General features: G+C 44.1%; 3 protein-coding genes and 1 pseudogene across 3 annotated transcripts; all 4 read right to left on the bottom strand.

Annotated features, from left to right (window-relative positions):
* Positions 1-1,220: 1,220 nt before the first annotated feature.
* Positions 1,221-3,885, bottom strand: LOC104447835 (cytochrome P450 81Q32). Its single transcript, XM_039315044.1, is given in 7 exon segments — positions 1,221-2,010; positions 2,622-2,892; positions 2,894-2,983; positions 3,030-3,093; positions 3,096-3,152; positions 3,155-3,487; positions 3,490-3,885. Coding segments are annotated over 7 exon segments (1,797 nt in total). The 5' UTR covers positions 3,854-3,885; the 3' UTR covers positions 1,221-1,392.
* A 93-nt stretch (positions 3,886-3,978) lies between these two features.
* Positions 3,979-6,945, bottom strand: LOC104447834 (cytochrome P450 81Q32). Its single transcript, XM_010061564.3, has 3 exons — positions 6,287-6,945; positions 5,069-5,414; positions 3,979-4,701 (listed from the first exon to the last, which is right to left on the bottom strand). Exons 1-3 carry the CDS (start codon positions 6,832-6,834, stop codon positions 4,081-4,083), a joined length of 1,515 nt encoding a protein of 504 aa, XP_010059866.1. The 5' UTR covers positions 6,835-6,945; the 3' UTR covers positions 3,979-4,080.
* Positions 6,946-11,534: 4,589 nt separating this feature from the next.
* LOC104451121 lies at positions 11,535-14,538 on the bottom strand (annotated as a pseudogene).
* A 1,847-nt stretch (positions 14,539-16,385) lies between these two features.
* LOC104447833 (cytochrome P450 81Q32) lies at positions 16,386-19,153 on the bottom strand. Its single transcript, XM_010061562.3, has 3 exons — positions 18,463-19,153; positions 18,020-18,365; positions 16,386-17,423 (listed from the first exon to the last, which is right to left on the bottom strand). Exons 1-3 carry the CDS (start codon positions 19,008-19,010, stop codon positions 16,803-16,805), a joined length of 1,515 nt encoding a protein of 504 aa, XP_010059864.2. The 5' UTR covers positions 19,011-19,153; the 3' UTR covers positions 16,386-16,802.

The raw sequence follows: 19,153 nt of genomic DNA, 5'->3' as shown, positions 1-19,153 counted from the left end.
TCTAAACATTGAATAGGTTCTGGACATCAAAAGTCTAGTAAATCAAATGGGTATGTTTTATGTCTGGACGAACAAGTACATTCTGGTCATAAAGTCTGAACAATTAAAAGGGTAAATTTTGACTTGATAAAAGCTTATAGAACGAAAGAACAGATCCAATAATGAGCAGACTTACAAATGGACAGATTTAGTAATTGATTGACAATTGAATCTTGAATAAAACATTTTTTTAAACGAAGAAGATCTGCTTATGAAAATCAAAATTATGTTTGTATGGGCAATCAAAATCAACATGGGATTCGACTTCTGTCACTCAACAACTACTTAATCTTCTTGATATAGATCTATCCAACGGGTAGATCAGAAGACAATCCTTTGGATACTGTCTAATGGCTAGTTTGGAAGTGGAAGAGTATTTTAAGGAAACCAAGGACCAAAGAGCAAGTAAGAGATGAAGTGTATAATATAGAATTCCAAAGTCTAAGCGAATTTCGATTATACACTTGTCTTTCGTGTTTAAACATTTGTGATCGTGAGAGAAATACCAAAATAGTTATTTAGTAAGATAGTGTAATCTACCACTAAGTGTCTGCACTCAAAGTTGTAATCTTTTGTTGATCTTATGATAGAATTTAGCCAGTAGACTGTCAGCGTGGGAGAGTGGGCGTAAGTTTGATATAAGACAAACCACTATAAATTTCATGTGCATCATTCTCTTCTCTTAACTCTTCTTATTTAAGTTTGTTGCACACTTTCATGTTATTTTAAAAATATACTCCATCGCATAACAGATTATGAACATCTACCAGAAGTCTGGTGGCTCATTTATCAAACTTTGATCCTTATTCAGATTTTGCTCGCAACCTATTTCATTCCGCATTTATTTGTCAAGATTTCTTTTAAACACTATTCACCTCTTCTAGATATTCGTACTAGCTTTATCAATCGGAATGTAGATACACGTAGATACACTAACACGGCCTCCACTAAAATTGAGGTGAGCCTAGAATTACTTGAATTGTCCATTTGCGGAATCATAATAATACCATCATAGGTTCGAATCTAACCCTCAAAATCAAAGAGCCATTCCCGAGAATGGACGACTCCTTAGCGTAGCTACTCGTTTCCCTTCTACACCCTTAGCCCGGTCGCCTTAAGACCTTTCCCTCTGGAAATGGCAGCCCACGACTTTAAAGAGAAAACATAAGAAATATTAGGTATAGCGATGCTAATCTCTCGTTTCAATCACTTCACATGGATAACTTTCTTTCTTAAAGAAAAATACTACTGAATAAAAAATAAAAATAAAAATCAACACCAGAGTACTGTATCCCAAAATTATTCTTTAGAACTGAGTCAAGGTGCAATCGACTCCTCGACCCATTGATCTTTTCAAGCCTGAGAAAGAAGGGCCGATGTAAAGGAGCGAGGCCTACATTTAGCCAACAACGGCTGAGCTTTGGGCATGGTCAGGCCGGTCCCTTCCGTCATATCGATCGATTCCTCGGTAATTCGGTTCCATTCGAAGCACTAGATCAACGACCCGAGAGTCAACCCGATCGTGCACAAGGCAGGGTTCTCACCTGGACACCCTCTCCTGCCCGAGCCTAAAGGCATCTTGTATCCGTCTCTCGCGCCTTCCTTCCCTTTGAATCTCTCCGGCTTGAATTTCGTCACGTCAGGCCACTACTTGGGATCGTTCTATATGGAAAGCAGGTTGATTAGAAGCATCGTGCCTGGCGGGATGCGGTAACCTCCTATGTGACACCCCTCCACCGATTCGTGAGGCACAAGGAGCGGACCCACGGGATACATCTGCATTGTTTCCTTTATGATAGAATGGAGGTAGGGGAGCTTAGGCAAGTCCGATTTGCTGACGAGGCGGTTGTGACCCACGACCTCGTCTATTTCGGCTTGAGCCTTCTTCAAAATCTCCGGATGGTTTAGCATAGCCGACAGTGCCTATTCCGTGGTCGCAGCCGACATATTTGGTCCTGTTGATAACAAAACCTGCCGAAAGAAAGAACCAGATATCCACATTTCATGCTTTAATAACTCTGCATGAAATGAAAAAGCATGAAATAAGATGTAGGTATGACTAACTTCCGAGATAAATTCCCCACATCATATGCGTTATCTGTCGTAGCATTATATAGTATAAAATATATACAAACATTTTATGCGAAAAGGACCACCTTTTTAGTTTTCTTTCAGTAAGAAGGATTGGCAGAAGCTCCAATTACAACAGCAGAATTTGAGATTGTCGGCCTGGAAGCATCGTTATGCTCTGCGTTTCTTTTTATTCAATTTATTATATGGTCGGGAGAAGATTGAAGAGACGATAGAGCCAAACAATAATGACTTACAACCTGAACGGCATCTCGAATTTAGACGTGAAAAGTAAAACAACAATAAATGCATGCCAATATTAATATCAAAATCGTAAATTAATTAGCATAATTAATTAGCATCCATCAAATAGAAGATTGGCTGAGTGCAACATATTCAGCTACTAAAAAGAAAATAATAACTTTTAGTTGATCAGTTTTGTAAAACGATTTTGACATAATTAGATATACTCAGCTGAAAAAGACTAGCAAACGAAAAGTAAAGAGACTCACTACCATAAGGCTCTTGATAACTTCATCTTTGTAGTACTCTGGCTCAGTCTCTTGCAAAGACAAGAGTACCTGAATCAACGTTTTCTTCTTCCCTCCGTCCGCCCTCCTCCGGTGACTCATGGCCCCCACTGGTCCGGCTCTCATCAATAAGCTCTGCATGAACTCATCCCTCTTCTTCTGCAATGCCATGAGCTTCTCCTCCATCCGCTTCGGCCTCATCCACCTCAGGAACGGCAAGAACTCGCACATTTTCGTAGTGTCCGATCCTTGACGACTCTGTCACGATCTCCCTGAAGTTTATCTACTCCTCCGACTCCCCCACGTTCTCTCCGTAGTACCTGCGCAGAGAAATATCAACTCAACTTCAGTTCAATTTAAAAATTTTAACGGTTAAATGAATACTTTGGCGGTACGTTCAGCTTTAGCTCAAAGAAAGCGGACTTCACGTTCACGTTCTGGCCGTCGCTCTTGGCGACGCGAGCTGATGGAACAGCAACTTCACCTCGTTGGCCCGGATGCTTGAGAGTGTAGAAGGCGGTTGGTAGAGAGGATCTCAAGTTGAGATCCTCTCTAGCGGAGTTTCCGCCAGTGGCTGCCGTAGGGGGGCCAGGTGAGGCTGGTGTAGTTGTAGCCAAGGTGCTTCCCGACGAGGAGGTGGGGCTGGTTGGCGAAGACGACATCGTTCTTGGTGAGGCACTCCTCGGCAGCGTCCAGGGAGGAGACGATGAGGACGCGGTGGGACCCGAACCGGAGGAGGGTGATTGGGTCGTGCCACCGGGAGATCCAGGATGGGGAGCGGTGGTGGGGATTCTGGAGGAGGTAGAGGTGACCGATGACCGGGAGGGCCGGGAACAGGCTCGGCGGGAGTTCCGGATCTTTCGGAGCAAGTGCTTCGCCACCAAGTAAACGGCGAGGTAGAGAAGGAATTGATTCACCGCCCAGATATGGCGGAGCAAGTGCTTTACGATCGCGTAAGAGGCGAGGAAGAGCAGGAATTGGATCACCTCCCGGGCATCGTGGAGCAAGCGCTTCGAGATCGTGTAAAAGGCGAGCAAGAGAAGGAATCGGATCACCTCCTGGATTTTGTGGAGCAAGTGCTTCCCGATCTCGAAGGAGGCGAGGAAGAGAAGGAATTGGATCACCATTTGCGCGTGCATGCGTGGGGAGTGCTGTGTGTGTTTGGCTAGGGGACGAGAAGCAAAAGCTGTTCGGGGAAGATTCTTGCCGCGCATGGAACAAAATGAAGGAAGGAATAACTTGTGACCCAAGGCAGCGAAGTCAACACCTGGTAGGGACGGTCGGTAGTGGATTTTCTAGAAGACGGAGAAGATTCCCAAGGTCGCCATGGATGCTGATCTCTCGTTTCAATCCCTTCACATGGCGGACATTCTTATTCAAAGCAGAACACTATCGTGTCAACACCAGAGTACTATATCTCAAAATAATTTTTCAGATCGAGTCAAGCCTGAGAAAGAAGGCCCAATGCGAAGGACCGAGGCCTGCATTTTGCCAACAACGGCTGAGCTTTGGGCATGGTCAGGCCGGTCCCTTCCGTCATGTCGATCAGTTCCTCACTAATACGGTTCCACTCAAAGCATTGGATCAACGACCCAAGCGTCAACCCAACCATGCGCAAGGCGAGGTTCTCGCCCGGACACCCTCTCCTCCCTGAGCCGAAAGGCATCATCTTGTATCCGTCCCTCACACCTTCCATACCCTCGAACCTCTCCGGCTTGAACTTCGCCGCATCAGGCCAGTACTTGGGATCGTTCTGTATGGAGAACAGATTGATCAGAAGCATCGTGCCTTGTGGGACGCGGTAACCTCCTACGCGGCACTCCTCCGCCGATTCATGAGGCACGAGGAGCGGACCCACAGGGTACATCCGCATTGTTTCGTTCATGACGCAATGGAGGTATAGGAGCTTAGGCAAGTCTGATTCGCTGATGAGACGGTTGTGGCCAACGACCTCGTCTATTTCGGCTTGCGCCTTCTTTAGAATCTCCGGATGGTTTAGCATAGCAGACATTGCCCATTCCATGGTTGCGGCCGATGTATCGGTTCCCGCCGATAACAAAACCTGCCAACAGAAAAGACCATACATCCACATTTCAAGCTTTAATAAACTCCTAAAGAAATAGAAAGAACGAAATAAGATGTCGGTGTGACTAGCTTCCAAGATAAGATCGCTACACTCTATGATTATAGGGCTAAGAGCATCACTATTCTCTGTTTTTCTTAGCATTAAATTTATTGTATGGTTTTAAGAAGATCATGATAGAGCTGGTCCAGATAATAGTCAAATAAAATATTAGTTGAGTGCAACATATTCAACTACCCAACATTAAATTCTACAGCTTGTAATTGGTCGATTTTGCAATTTGATTTTCACATGACGAGCAATATTCAGCTGAAAAAACAAGGCAATGGAAAGCAAGGAGGCTCACCAGCATGAGGCTCTTGATAGTCTCGTCTTTGTAGTACTCTGGCTTGGTCTCTTTCGGGGACAAGAGAACCTGAATCAACGTCTTCCTCTTCCCTCCTTCCACCGCAGCCGCCTCGGGCGACTCGTCACCCTTGCCACTCCATCTCTCGTCGATCAAGCTCTGCATGAACTCATCCCTCTTCTTCTGCAACTCCATCAGCTTCTCCTCCAGCCCCTTCAGTCCCATCCGCCTCAGGAACGGCAAGAACTCGCCGATGTTCGTCGCGCCGCCGACCTTGAACGACTCTGTCACAATCTCCCTGAACTTTCTCGCCTCCTCTGCCTCCCCCACGTTCTCTCCGTAGTACCTGCATGGAAAAGGATTAATTGAACTTCGGTTCAATTTAAAAGTTTAAACCGTTAAATATGAAAGGGCGATTTGATGTTCCGTTCGTTTCGCGAAAAATGTGGCGTTTCTGAAAAGTATTTTTCGATATTTAGATGAAACCTAAAAATGAAGTGGAAAATATTTTTCAATGTTCCGTAAGGAAAATATTTTCCTTTATATACTCTTTTTCATTTATTTTATTTTTTAAAAATGATTTTTCATATTTTTTAAATTTTGATTTTTAATTATTTAAATTTTTTAAAATCTATTCCTAATTTTTTTTTTTTTTTTTTTGTTTTCCACCTCCTTCTTTCTTGGCTAGTTGCCGGCCACGCGATGGCCCATGACCAGCCACCGGCGAGCCTCGAGCTCGCCGACGAGCACAAGGCTTGCCGCTCACCGTTGGTGAGCGCGAGCTTGAGATCGACGAGCTCGAGGTTCACCCAGCGACAATCGATGACTAACCAAGAAATAAGAAGATGGGAAACAAAGAAAAAAAGAAAAAAATAAAAAGAAAAAGAAAATAGAAAATAGAAAAGGAAAAGGAAATTAAAAATAATTCGAATTAAGAAAGAAAAAGAAAATTAAAAAATAATTCAAATAAAAAAAAAAAAGAAAAGAAGAAGAAGAAATGGGAGGAGGAAGTGAGAATTTGTAGAGGTATGAGATAAGAAGGATCAAGTGAGGCAAATATTTTTCACTTTTCCCTAATTTAGAAGACTTTTTTTCCTTCGTAGAAAACATTTTTGTCAAGAAATTCATTTTTTGGAAATGAATGCTAGAAAATCCGAAAATTATTTTCCTGGAAATTATTTTTCGCAAAACAACGTAGCCTAAATATTCTCGCGGTACCTCTTTCCAGCGATCATCTGCATCATGACGTTCAGCATCAACTCGAAGAAAGCCGGCTTCATGTTTACACTCTGGCCACCGCTCTTGGCGAGCAGCTGGAGCAGCGACCTCACCTCGCCGGCCCGGATGCTCGATAGGGTCAGGAGGCGGTTGGTGGAGAGGATCTCGAGGGAGGCGATGCGGCGGAGGTTCCGCCAATGGTTGCCATAGGGGGACCAGGCGAGGCTGGTGTAGTTGTAGCCAAGGTGCTTCCCGGCAAGGAGGCGGGGGCGGTTGGCGAAGATGACATCGTTCTTGGAGAGGCACTCCTCCGCGGCGTCCGGGGAGGAGACGATGAGGACGCGGCGAGACCCGAACTGGAGGAGGGTGACGGGGCCATGGCGCCGGGAGATCTGGGACAGGGAGCGGTGGAGGGGCTTCTTGAGGAGGTGGAGGTGGCCGATGACGGGGAGGGTGGGGAAGGGGCTGGGCGGGAGGCTGCGGATCTTGTGGAGCAAGCGCCTCGCGATGGCGTAGAAGGCGAGGAAGAGAAGGAATTGGATCACCATATCTTGCGCGACTGTGCGGGAGCGTTCTGTGGGTTTGGCTAGGAACGAAGCAAAAGCAAGCGGTGGGGATGCATAGAAGCTGAATTGATGGGTCTCTATTTGAACGCGGATGTTGAAACTTCGAAGAATCACGTGTCTATAGGAAAAAATAATGTCAAATAGGCTTGGAAAGATAAGAGAGAGTGTTTTGTAAAGAATGGCTTTGCACACTGTGGCCCAAAAAAAAAAAAAAAAAAAGAGAGGTCTGTGTCAAAGGTGCATAGAAAAGGCAGTCGAGAAGGTGGACTAATGGCGGAGCCTTCCTGGCCCATGTGAACATAATGAAGGAAAGAAAAAGAATTGGAGGGGGACCCAGGGCAGCGAGATTACCCGGTAGGGACGGTGGGAAAGTGAATTTTCTAGAAGTAGTTTGACCCCCATCGAGGCCCATCGGGACTTCTAATACGTAGATGAGTTTCCGATTCGATTCTCAAACGGTCCAATGAAACTGGTTATTTCAAAGGAAAGACTGCCTCACTCTTTTAGAGATAAAGGAGATCCAGAGAAAAGAAAAGACCAAAAGATGAGAGGGTAGGCATGAGTATCGCAGGGCAAAGGGAAAGACCGAAAGAGAAAAGGAGGCGTGCGTATGACATTTAAAAAATAGAAATAAATAAAAGGAAAATAATTAATTTCGATTGCCCTCTTGTAATCGAGAACCAAATCGGCACTTCGAACCCAATTAGCAGGTTTGGTCCGGTTTGGACGGTTTTCAATTCAATCGATTTGTTTTGACCGCCCCTATTAAGATAGGAGGATTCATAAGGTTGTAATCAATCATAATCATGTCCGGTTTTAGCTTTTAAATCAATGGAAGGTGCTCCCTTGATGTCGCAATTGTAATGTGCAGCACTTTCTAGTTCGCACGGGGTTGAGTTCGCTCTTTGGTGGTAAAAGTTCTTTTCAATATACAAAAATGTTGGGAATTCAAGTCAAATTACGATGCGTGGCGATTTTTGTGAGCATGCTGAATGTGTTCGGTGCAAAGGAAAAATAACTTCACCAAGGCATAAATAAATGTTCTAAGAATCAACCACCAGAGAGTATGACATGCCACTAATTGGAGTAAACAGCTATTATAGCAAAAATCAGGCCGATTCTCAAAATTAATATACTTATAAATTATCCCAAACATTGTCTTTAGTAACCAAAAAAAAAAAAAACAAACAAACAAACAAAGATCGAACATTGTTTGAGAATATTTTTGACAAATCAATATAGTTTGACAAAAGTAACTTCGAAATTACAATTTTTATTTTCTTGGAAAATCGTGGCACTGGCCCAATATGTGAAATGTTATACAACAGTCTTCAATGGACCTTGAAGACGGTTGAAAAAAGAAGAAGCTAGAAACAAAAAGAAAAAAAAAATGTAAGAAAGAAAATAGCAATAAAAGTGAACTTTTAATGTTCTAGAGAATTATATTAAACTAAACAGAGAAAACTATAGAACATACATATAACTAGGCATATGCCCGTGCGTGCCCCGGTTCCTTAGGAAGACAAAAGTTGTGTTCTCCATATTTCTCTCAACAAACTAATTTAGTCGCAAAAATATGGTTTGGAATGATAAAGACTACACTTCAATAAAAATGTGTGAATAAAAGAAAACTCACCTAAATAGGTTTAATTTTTTTTTAATTTCCAATCGTGGGCCTTAGGCCCGCTAAGGTGGCCCAGCAACTGTTCAGCCCTCAAGGGCATCAATCCCAAGAGATTCGTAACCTGGAAGGGGCTTGGCATAAAAGACCCCACCGTCATGCCCTAACACGCACAATGCCACAATCCTTAACCTCAAAGGTGTGGGGAGGATGACCAAAACCCTCGCCCCTCGCTCGGCGCGTGTGGGCAGGCTCAGTTCGTCCACTGGGGACACTTTTAACCCACAAAGGGTCAGATAATCCCTATCTTGGTACATCTAAAAAGGATTCTTTCTCCCCTAGTGTCTCTCTATTTCACTTTCCTCTCTCTATTCTTCGTCCACCAACGTAAATATTGGATGGTCCTCTTGAGACCAAGCTCAGGTGGCTTCATTAGCCTTGCGTGGTGTGCAGTTAGGTCGGTCATATGGAGGTTCAAGCAAGCTTGGTGGGACTCAAAAGATTGGCATCGATAATACTAAATGACAAATAACATAATTTTTTTGTGTCCATGGTCCATGTCTACAATTATTCAGCCAATGTTTTATGGAACTTTCAAGGTTGGCCTTCATTGTTCATACTACTTCGGATGCTGAGTATACTAGTGCTGAGGGAGCGAAGGGACTTGTATCAAGGCCCAAAGATTTGTAATTCTATGGCTACCAATTTGGCTTTAAACTTTATAATCTTTCATTTGAATCCCTTTTAGTTTTGTACGCCTATTTGCAACTAATGAGCTTGTGACCTTTAGGCAAGTTAATAAAATCCTGAACACTATAATATTTCGCAGATTGCATCTCGTCATTTATGACATATAACTACATACTTGATTAAGAACAAGAAACAACATTCGTATAAGTCACTAGATCAACCATGTATTAGATATTGTAGTCATGCTCTCATAAATAAACTATCTAGTTTGATGGTATAACTTATCGTTTTTCTTTAACAAATCTCCTGAATAGAGCTACAACCACTTCATTATGCACCTAGGAGGCTTGAAAATTTTCATTAGAAATTGTCTCAAGAATAATATCTTGAACCTCAACAAACTTAATTTGCGGTATAAGAGATTCCACAATTATCTATATAGGTAAAGATAAAGACACAATAATCACCACCATACTATTATTCTTAATAGTCTGAGAACGGCTATCATCTACAGTTACATCGGACTCTAGAAACTTTACCACCTATGATTTCATAATTTTTGTACCTTCATCAAAGTCATAAAATCGATACCCCTATGAGCAATCTGGGAAAGATTTGAAATAAATCCAAGTGGAATTGAATTCCAACACACTTAATATTTGATTATATAACCTCATTTTTTATGTGCACATCGAGTCATATCGAGGAGGAGGTGGTAAGGACCCATTGTCTATTCCTACTAGTTCGATCACTCGAGCGTGGGCCAAGCAATTTAGGCAAGCTGTTGGCGTCATGGTTCGCGATCTTCGGCGTGGAGATGACCTTGGATCAAATCTTGAAGAATCATGGAAATCTTAGTTCAATTTGATTATCTGGTCACCAAATATTTGACCAAGTCAATCTCTCTCTCTCTCTCTCTCTCTCTCTCTCTCTCTCTCTCTCTCTCTCTCCTTGTTTAGGAGTATTCTAGAATATGAATATTCTAGAATATGACACATTGGATTTTAGGGTTTGTTTGGCGGCTAAAAAGCCTATATAAAGGATTTGCCAAATTTCTTTGGGGACAGATATATTTTATTTTTGAGAAAAAAGTTGAGAGATTCTCTTCTACCGTTCTTTTGAAAATTTGACCTAATCAAAGTTCGCTTGTAACGGTTGATTCGACTTATCGAGTAAGATAGCGAATTCTTTCACTCGTGTCGTCTATAACGTTGGTTGGTTGACACGCGTTCGTCAACAGGTCACGTTCATACCGAGGTTGCCAATTACAGGTTTGATTGGAGGTCGAGGTTTGCAATTCGCACCATCTGGGCCTTCGTAGAACAATCCTTCCGTAGCGATTCACATCATTTGGTATCAGAACTTGGTTCTACAAGGTCTATTTATCTTTAATTTTTTGTTGATATTCAGCAATTTGAGATTTATTGAGCTAGGGTTTCGGTTCTAGCTAATTTAGGGATCCGATTGCTTTTGTGCTTTCATACGTAGTTGCTTGCTGTTAGTTTTAATTTTTTTTTCTAGCATCTTAAATTGTATTCGTAAAAAAAAAAAAAGTTTGTAAAAAAAAAGAGAGAGAAAAACGCACGCAAAAAAAAAAAAAAAAAAAAAGAAGTGTGCAAGAAAAAAATTTGGCAAAAAAAATTAGCTGAACTAAAAAAAATCAAGAAGGCAACTCATTTGTTAGTAGACTGAATTGAAACAAAATCAGTAGTGATTTGCGTTTCAATTGAAATTTCGAAAGTTGTACTTGTTGGTTTGAAATTGTTACTTACTGAAACAAAATCAATAGTGATCTAATCTTGTTTGATTAATTTGATTAATTGTCGTGAGGGGGTTAAGAGACACAGATTTTGAGTCTAGTAAAGAGCTTGTGAAAAGAGAATACGAGAGGGAAAATGCAAGAGTGTGTAAGCTTAATTGAGGGTGGAAAAAGCCTAGATTTGAGTTAAACACGAGAGGAGTGACGAACACCTTGAGAGAAACCTGTGAGGGAGCAATTAGTGAGAATTTTTGTGACTAACATTTACTTGTAGGTCTAAAATATGTCGCACGAAAAAAACGTGAATCAAAAGAAGGTTGACTCCATAAGAAGGGATGAAGCACTAAGGGACAAGGCCCACGAGACCCAAACGCGGGGTCAAGCTTACGCAAACTTCAGTCTCAAAGGCTTGAGGAGAGCGGACAGACCCCTGCTCCTAGCGTATGGGCTGAGTCAGTCCGCCTACCAAGGGCACTTTAGCCCCAAAAGAACACCCAATATAGTATAAAAAGTTAAATATCTTTGAGCATGCGGTAATCGAGGGATTTCCAAATATCATAGTGTACAATATATTTCCATACTTAATTACGATGATGCGCCATATGGCATTTTTGTCGTTAGTTACATCGAGCGTTGCACAATTGTATTGTAATACTTGGGTACTATAAAAGTGGTGGTGATGAATGTACAATCGAGTGAATTCTACGATATCGGAACGTTAGTGATCTCCGCTAAACTGAAAGTAAGCACCGGAGTTACCTGAATTGTCCGTTTGCAGAGTCATAAAAATACCTTCATAGGCGCAAATCTAACCCTCAAAATCAAAGAGCCGTTCACGAGAATGGATGACTCCTTAGCGTAGCTACCTGTTTCCTTTCTCCATGATGCATCATCGCCATGGGAAAACCTAAGACATCTTGAATTTAGCGATGCTAATCTCTCGTCTCAATCACTTCATATGGAAAATTTTCTTTTTTAAAGAAAAACACTACCGAATCAACACCGGAGTACTGCATCCCAAAATCATTCTTTAGAACCGAGTCGAGGTGCAAGCAACCCCTCGACCCCATCGATCGTTTCAAGCCTGTGGAAGAAGGTCCAATGTAAAGGAGGGAGGCCTACATTTAGCCAACAACTGCTGAGCTTTGGGCATGGTCAGGCCAGCCCCTTCTGTCATATCGATCAATTCCTCAGTAATTCAGTTCCACTCGAAGCACCGGATCAATGACCCGAGAGTCAACCCGATCGTACACAAGGCAAGTTTCTCAGCTGGACACCCTCTCCTTGTCAAGCCAAAAGGCATCATCTTGTACCCATCTCTCACGCCTTCCTTTCCTTCGAATCTCTCCGACTTGAATTTCAACACGTCAGGCCAATACTTGGGATCGTTCTGTATGGCGAACAGGTTGATTAGAAGCATAGTGCCTCGCGGGGCACGGTAACGACCTACGCGAAACTCCTCTGACGATTCGTGAGGCACAAGGAGCGGACCCACGGGATACATCCGCATCATTTCCATTATGACAGAATGGAGGTAGAGGAGGTTAGGCAAAGTCCGATTCGCTGACGAGGCGGTTGTGACCCACCGACCTCGTCTATTTCGGCTTGAGCCTACTTCAGAATCTCCGGATGGTTTAGCATAGCCCACAGTGCCCATTCCATGGTCGTGGCTGACGTATCGGGTCCCGTTGATAACAAAGCCTGCCAAAAGAAAGAACCAGATATCCACACTTCATGCTTTTAATAACTCTTCATGAAATGAAAAAGCATGAAATAATATGTAGGTATGGCTAGCTTCCGAGATAAAATCCCTACATCATGTGCGTTATCTGTCGTAGCATTATATATAGTATAAAAAAAAAAAAAAAAACAAACATTTATGCGGAAAGGACCACGTTTTAGTTTTCTTTCAGTAAGAAGGATTGGCAGAAGCTCCAATTACAACAGCAGAATTCGAAGATTGTCGGCCTGGGAGCATCGTTATCCTCTGCCTTTCTTTTAATTGGACTTATTTTATGGTCATGAGAAGATTGAAGAGATGATAGACCCAAAAGATAATGACTTCTCGAATTTAGACTTGAAAAGTGAAACAACAATAAATGCATGATAATATTAATATCAAAATAGTAAATTAATTAGCATATATCAAATAGAAGATTGGCTGAGTGCAACATAATCAGCTACTAAAAGGAAAATAATAACTTTTAGTCGATCAGTTTTGTAAAACAATTTTGATATAATTAGAGATATTCAGCTGAAAAGGACTAGCAAACGAAAAGTAAAGAGACTCACAACTCACAAGCATTAGGTTAAGGCTCTTGATAGTTTCATCTTTGTAGTACCCTGGCTCAGTCTCTTGCAGAGACAAGAGCACCTGAATCAACGTTTTCTTCTTCCCTCCGTCTGCCGCCTCCGGTGACTCGTGGCCCCCGCTGGTCCGGCTCTCATCGATCAAGCTCTGCATGAACTCATCCCTCTTCTTCTGCAATGCCATGAGCTTCTCCTCCATCCCGTTTGGCCTCATCCACCTCAGGAACGGCAAGAACTCGCCCATTTTCGTAGTGTCCGATCCTCAACGACTCTGTCACGATCTCCCTGAAGTTTATTTCCTCCTCCGACTCCCCCACGTTCTCTCCGTAGTACCTGCGCACAAAAAGATCAACTCAACTTCAGTTCAATTTAAAAATTTTAACGTTAAATGAATATTCTGGCGGTACCTCTTTCCAGCGATCATCTGCATCATCACCTTCAGCATCAGCTCGAAGAAAGTGGACTTCATGTTCATGCTCTGGCCGCCGCTCTTGGCGAGCCGATGGAGCAGCGACTTCACCTTGTCGGCCTGGATGCTTGAGAGTGTCAGAAGGCGGTTGGTAGAGAGGATCTCAAGGGAGGCGATGCGGCGGAATTTCCACCAGTGGCCACCGTAGGGGGCCAGGTGAGGCTGGTGTATATGTAGCCAAGGTGCCTCCAGACGAGGAGGCGGGGGCGGTTCGCGAAGACGACATCGTTCTTGGTGAGGCACTCCTTGGCAGCGTCCAGGGAGGAGACGATGAGGACGCAGTGGGACCCAAACCGGAGGAGGGTGACTGGGCCGTGCTGCCGGGAGATCGAGGATAGGGAGCGATGGAGGAGATTCTGGAGGAGGTAGAGGTGACCGATGACCGGGAGGGCCGGGAACAGGCTCGGCGGGAGTTCCAGATCATTCGGAGCAAGTGCTTCGCCACCAAGTAAACGGCGAGGAAGAGAAGGAATTGATTCACCGCCCAGATATGCCGGAGCAAGCGCTTCACGATCGCGTAAGAGGCGAGGAAGAGCAGGAATTGGATCACCTCCCGGGCATCGTGGAGCAAGCGCTTCGAGATCGTGTAAAAGGCAAGCAAGAGAAGGAATCGGATCACCTCCTGGATTTTGTGGAGCAAATGCTTCCCGATCGCGAAGGAGGCGAGGAAGAGAAGGAATTGGATCACCATTTGCGCGTGCGTGCGTGCGTGCAAGTGCTGTGTGTGTTTGGCTAGGGGACAAGAAGCAAAAGCTGTTCGGGGAAGATTCCTTGCCGCGCATGGAACAAAATGAAGGAAGAAATAACTTGTGACCAAAGGCAGCGAGTCACCACCTGGTAGGGGCGGTCGGTAGTGGATTTTCTAGAAGACGGAGAAGATTCATAAGGTCGTGATAGCTCATATCAAAGGAAGGTGCTCTCTTGATCTCGCGATTGTGATGTACGATACTTTGCAACTTTGCACGGGTTGAGCTCGCTCTTTGGGGGTAGGGATTTTCTTTTTTCCCCGATTTACGATATGTCAGAATTGTGGACTTCTATTCCTTCGACACCGGCGGTGTTCGGTCAAGACTAATTCCGACGTGAACAAGGTGAATATCTATTGTTAACTTGGTGGAATCTCGCGAGAGATCCACGTGTCTAGCAGCTGTAGTTGTGTATTTCATGGAGACTAACTTCATGTGAAAAATTAACCTCTAAAAGGGCTCTTTGAGAATGAAAAGAAAAGGGAGGAAAAGGGAGCGGGATTTAAGGATATGGAATTGAGCTGGATCTTCTGTTTACCTGTCTTATACAGCCGAAATGCATGGGAAATGTTGCTTTTTTGTTTGAGTTTCAAGTGTCTGAGTTTCGATGGCATCTACTGATAATTCTTTCAAAATGTCCCAGTCTATCCAATATTTTGATTATGACTTGCTTGATTTAGCATCCTTGTTTTAGACCACACTATCAAGTGCAGATGTGGGCTGTAGAAATAATGAAAAATCACAAGTATCGTAACTATTATTATTCCGTGCTTTTGTCCTTCGTGGTGAATTTCAATGTGCAAGTGAATGTAAAAACTGTTGGTAAAAAAACGGACGACTTATTTTCCATGTAAATTTTGAAAACTTTTCAACACTTTTGTGAAATAATTGACTTTATTTCATAACTTGCAAATGATCAAATTTATACGAAATTGCCAATTTGAATCTTCACAACTTACAAAGGATTCGAATCTACTACTCTTATATGAAACTACAACCAAAATTAGAGTATTTCAAACTCATTAGAAAATGGATTTGCACCACAACAAATGGATCAACGCATCCGGGTTTTGTGCCTAGATTGGCCCTTTAATGCTTAAGTTAGCACCGTACAATGAGGGAGGGAGGGCGGGAGGGAGAGTACTCAAGTGCTCAAATTACTATTTTTATGTTATTATTACTAAATTGTCTGATTAGCGTGACAAATATATCCATATCGTTCTAGGGACTAATGCATGTACAACGGTAGGATCATTGCGTGCTCTAATGATCAGCTTGTCAGGTATACACCGATTGACTAGTCAAATTCACCTTTGTTGGGACTGCATACCGATTGGAGATGTACAACATGGTTTCATAAATCAGTGCAATTTTTTCCTATCTAAATCAATAATTCTTTTAAATTAGTCGAAATCCACCAAAACTCTTTTTTTCCTTATGTCAAGGTGTATAATCTAGGATAGATGATGTCACTTGTTCGAGTACTGAAGGAAGCGGATGAAGATGACAATAATAATCACTATCAAAGCGATTGTAACGTTACAGATAAATAAATTTCTCCAAAGCTTAGGAAAATTATCGAGCCAGCTGTTTCGAGTCATGCGAATAAAGCAATATCCAAATTTTTACTTCAATTTGCTGTTTGTTGCTTGATAGCCATCTAACACGATTCGCTCGAGTTGGACTAGTTCAGAATTGAGATGCTCGAATTTAGATCGAGGAAAAAATTATGATTTGATTTGGCAGCACCGAAAGGGTTTGTCGCTAGACCATGATGATGGATGTTGTTGACTTGTCCCTAGATCAGTGATTATGATGTTGCTAACCACAGAGAGGGAGAGGGAGAGGCATGCTTGGCTGACCATGACCGATATTTGTTGAAACTGCCATCACATGTCTGAAATGTTTGTATCATTCTTCGATTTTAAGAAACGTTGATTCGTATGCAAAATAGGCTCAACCTTATCATGGTTTACAATATATTACAATGTTCTTGTAGTTAGCTCCGAGGACATATCACAATCAAGTGGAACCCGCCACATCAATGTGGACACGCTAATGTAGCCTCCACTAAATTGAAGGTGACCACCGAAGTTGACTTAAATTGTCTGGTGTGCGTAGTCATGCAGATATTTTTTCCTCTCGAGCAGAGACTCCGCAATAGCGACCTACCGTACAAAGACCGGCGATCAGTTCACCTAATCCTTTATTAGACTTTGACTATCATGAACTCGTGCCTGTAGCGATGCTAATCTCTCGTTTCAATCAGTTCATACGGCGGACATTCTTATTCAAAGCAGAACACTATTGTAGCAACACCAGAATTCTATATCTGAAATCATTCTTCAGATCGATTCAAGCCTGAGAAAGAAGGCCCAATGTGAAGGACCGAGGCCTGCATTTTGCCAACAACGGTTGAGCTTTAGGCATGGTGAGGCCGGTCCCTTCCGTCATGTCGATCAGTTCGTCGCTAATACGGTTCCACTCAAAGCACTGGATCAACGACCCAAGCGTCAACCCGACCATGCGCAAGGCGAGGTTCTCGCCCGGACACCCTCTCCTCCCTGAGCCGAAAGGCATCATCTTGTACCCGTCCCTCACACCTTCCATCCCTTGGAACCTCTCCGGCTTGAACTTCGCCGCATCAGGCCAGTACTTGGGATCGTTCTGTATGGAGAACAGGTTGATCAGGAGCATTGTGCCTTGTGGGACACGGTAACCTCCTACGCAGCACTCCTCCGCCGATTCGTGAGGCACGAGGAGCGGACCCACGGGGTACATCCGCATTGTTTCGTTCATGACGCAATGGAGGTATAGGAGCTTAGGCAAGTCCGATTCAGTGATGAGACGGTTGTGACCAACGACCTCGTCTATTTCGGCTTGCGCCTTCTTTAGAATCTCCGGATGGTTTAGCATAGCAGACATAGCCCATTCGATGGTTGCGGCCGATGTGTCGGTTCCCGCCGATAACAAAACCTGCCAAGAGAAAAGACCATACATCCACATTTCAAGCTTTAATAAACTCCTAATGAAATAGAAAGAATGAAATAAGATGTAGGTGTGACTAGCTTCCATACGATAAAGTCGCTACACTCTATGATTAGGGCTGGGAGCATCACTATTCTCTGCTTTTCTTAGCATTAGATTTATTGTATGGTTTTAAGAAGATTAAGGTGGAGCTGGTCCAGATAATACTCAAATAAAATATTAGTTGAGAGCAACATATTCAACTACCCGACATTAAATTCTACAGCTTGTAATTGGTCGATTTTGCCATTTGATTTTCACATGATAAGTAATATTATGGACCTCAGCAGATCCTTAAATTGCTCACACGATTTCTTGGGAAGAGTTTCCCTAAAACCCCTCCACACAGGACTATCCGCCACAACCCAAACCCCCTTCCGGGGAGGGGAAAGCGTAAGAATCCCACCCTGGATCCCACGATGCCTCATCCCGTGAAATACCGGGTCAAGATACAGGAAATGAAAGGGGCTTCCCCAGAAATGGGGGAAGTGTGGCGGCGGATATTCAGCTGAAAAAACAAGGCAATGGAAAGCAAGGAGGCTCACCAGCATGAGGCTCTTGATAGTCTCGTCTTTGTAGTACTCCGGCTCAGTCTCTCTCAGAGACAAGAGCACCTGAATCAACGATTTCCTCTTCCCTCCTTCCACTGCGGCCGCCTCCGGCGACTTGTCGCCCTTGCCGCTCCAGCTCTCATCGATCAAGCTCTGCATGAACTCATCCCTCTTCTTCTGCAACTCCATCAGGTTCTCCTCCACCCCCTTCAGCCCCATCTTCCTCAGGAACGGCAAGAACTCGCCGATGTTCGTCGCGCCGCCGACCTTGAACGACTCTGTCACGATCTCCCTGAACGTTCTCGCCTCCTCTGCCTCCCGCACGTTCTCTCCGTAGTACCTGCGCGGAAAAGGATTAATTGAACTTCGGTTCAATTTAAAAGTTCAAACCGCCAAACATGAAAGCGCGATTTGATGTTTAAATATTCTGGCGGTACCTCTTTCCGGCGATCATCTGCATCATCACGTTCAGCATCAGCTCGAAGAAAGCCGACTTCATGTTTACGCTCTGGCCGCCGCTCTTGGCGAGCAGCCGGAGCAGCGACCTCACCTCGCCGGCCCGGATGCTCGACAGGGTCAGGAGGCGGTTGGTGGAGAGGATCTCGAGGGAGGCGATGCGGCGGAGGTTCCGCCAGTGGTCGCCGTAGGGGGACCAGGCGAGGCTAGTGTAGTTGTAGCCGAGGTGCTTCCCGGCGAGGAGGCGGGGGCGGTTGGCGAAGACGACATCGTTCTTGGTGAGGCACTCCTCGGCGGCGTCCGGGGAGGAGACGACGAGGACGCGGCGGGAGCCGAACTGGAGGAGGGCGACGGGGCCATGGCGCCGGGAGATCTGGGACAGGGAGCGGTGGAGGGGCTTCTTGAGGAGGTGGAGGTGACCGATGACGGGGAGGGTGGGGAAGGGGCTGGGCGGGAGGCCGCGGATCTTGTGGAGCAAGCGCCTCGCGATGGTGTAGAAGGCGAGGAAGAGGAGGATTTGGATCACCATATCTTGCGCGAATATGGGGGAGCGTTCTGTGGGTTTGGCTAAGGACGAAGTAAAAGCGAGCGGTGGGGATGCTTAGAAGCTTAATGGGTGGGTCTCTATTTGAACGCGGGTGATTTGAAGAATCAACGCGTCCATAGGAAAAA

This window comes from Eucalyptus grandis, chromosome 6 (genome assembly GCF_016545825.1).
Source record: "Eucalyptus grandis isolate ANBG69807.140 chromosome 6, ASM1654582v1, whole genome shotgun sequence".
NCBI classification, from domain to species: Eukaryota; Viridiplantae; Streptophyta; class Magnoliopsida; order Myrtales; family Myrtaceae; genus Eucalyptus; species Eucalyptus grandis.
This window is presented reverse-complemented; position numbering and strand designations above follow the sequence as displayed.

What these genes read in the sequence shown, in the direction of transcription:
- LOC104447834 (XM_010061564.3), bottom strand. Translation starts at nt 6,834, where the DNA reads ATGGTGATCCAATTCCTTCTCTTCCTCGCCTTCTACGCCATCGCGAGG. An exon ending in CAGATGATCGCTGGAAAGAG is followed by an intron (nt 5,415 to 6,286) that starts GTACCGCGAGAA and finishes TTTTCCATGCAG; the next exon opens with GTACTACGGAGAGAACGTGG. An exon ending in CTATCAAGAGCCTCATGCTG is followed by an intron (nt 4,702 to 5,068) that starts GTGAGCCTCCTT and finishes TTCTGTTGGCAG; the next exon opens with GTTTTGTTATCGGCGGGAAC.
- LOC104447833 (XM_010061562.3), bottom strand. Translation starts at nt 19,010, where the DNA reads ATGGTGATCCAAATCCTCCTCTTCCTCGCCTTCTACACCATCGCGAGG. An exon ending in CAGATGATCGCCGGAAAGAG is followed by an intron (nt 18,366 to 18,462) that starts GTACCGCCAGAA and finishes TTTTCCGCGCAG; the next exon opens with GTACTACGGAGAGAACGTGC. An exon ending in CTATCAAGAGCCTCATGCTG is followed by an intron (nt 17,424 to 18,019) that starts GTGAGCCTCCTT and finishes TTCTCTTGGCAG; the next exon opens with GTTTTGTTATCGGCGGGAAC.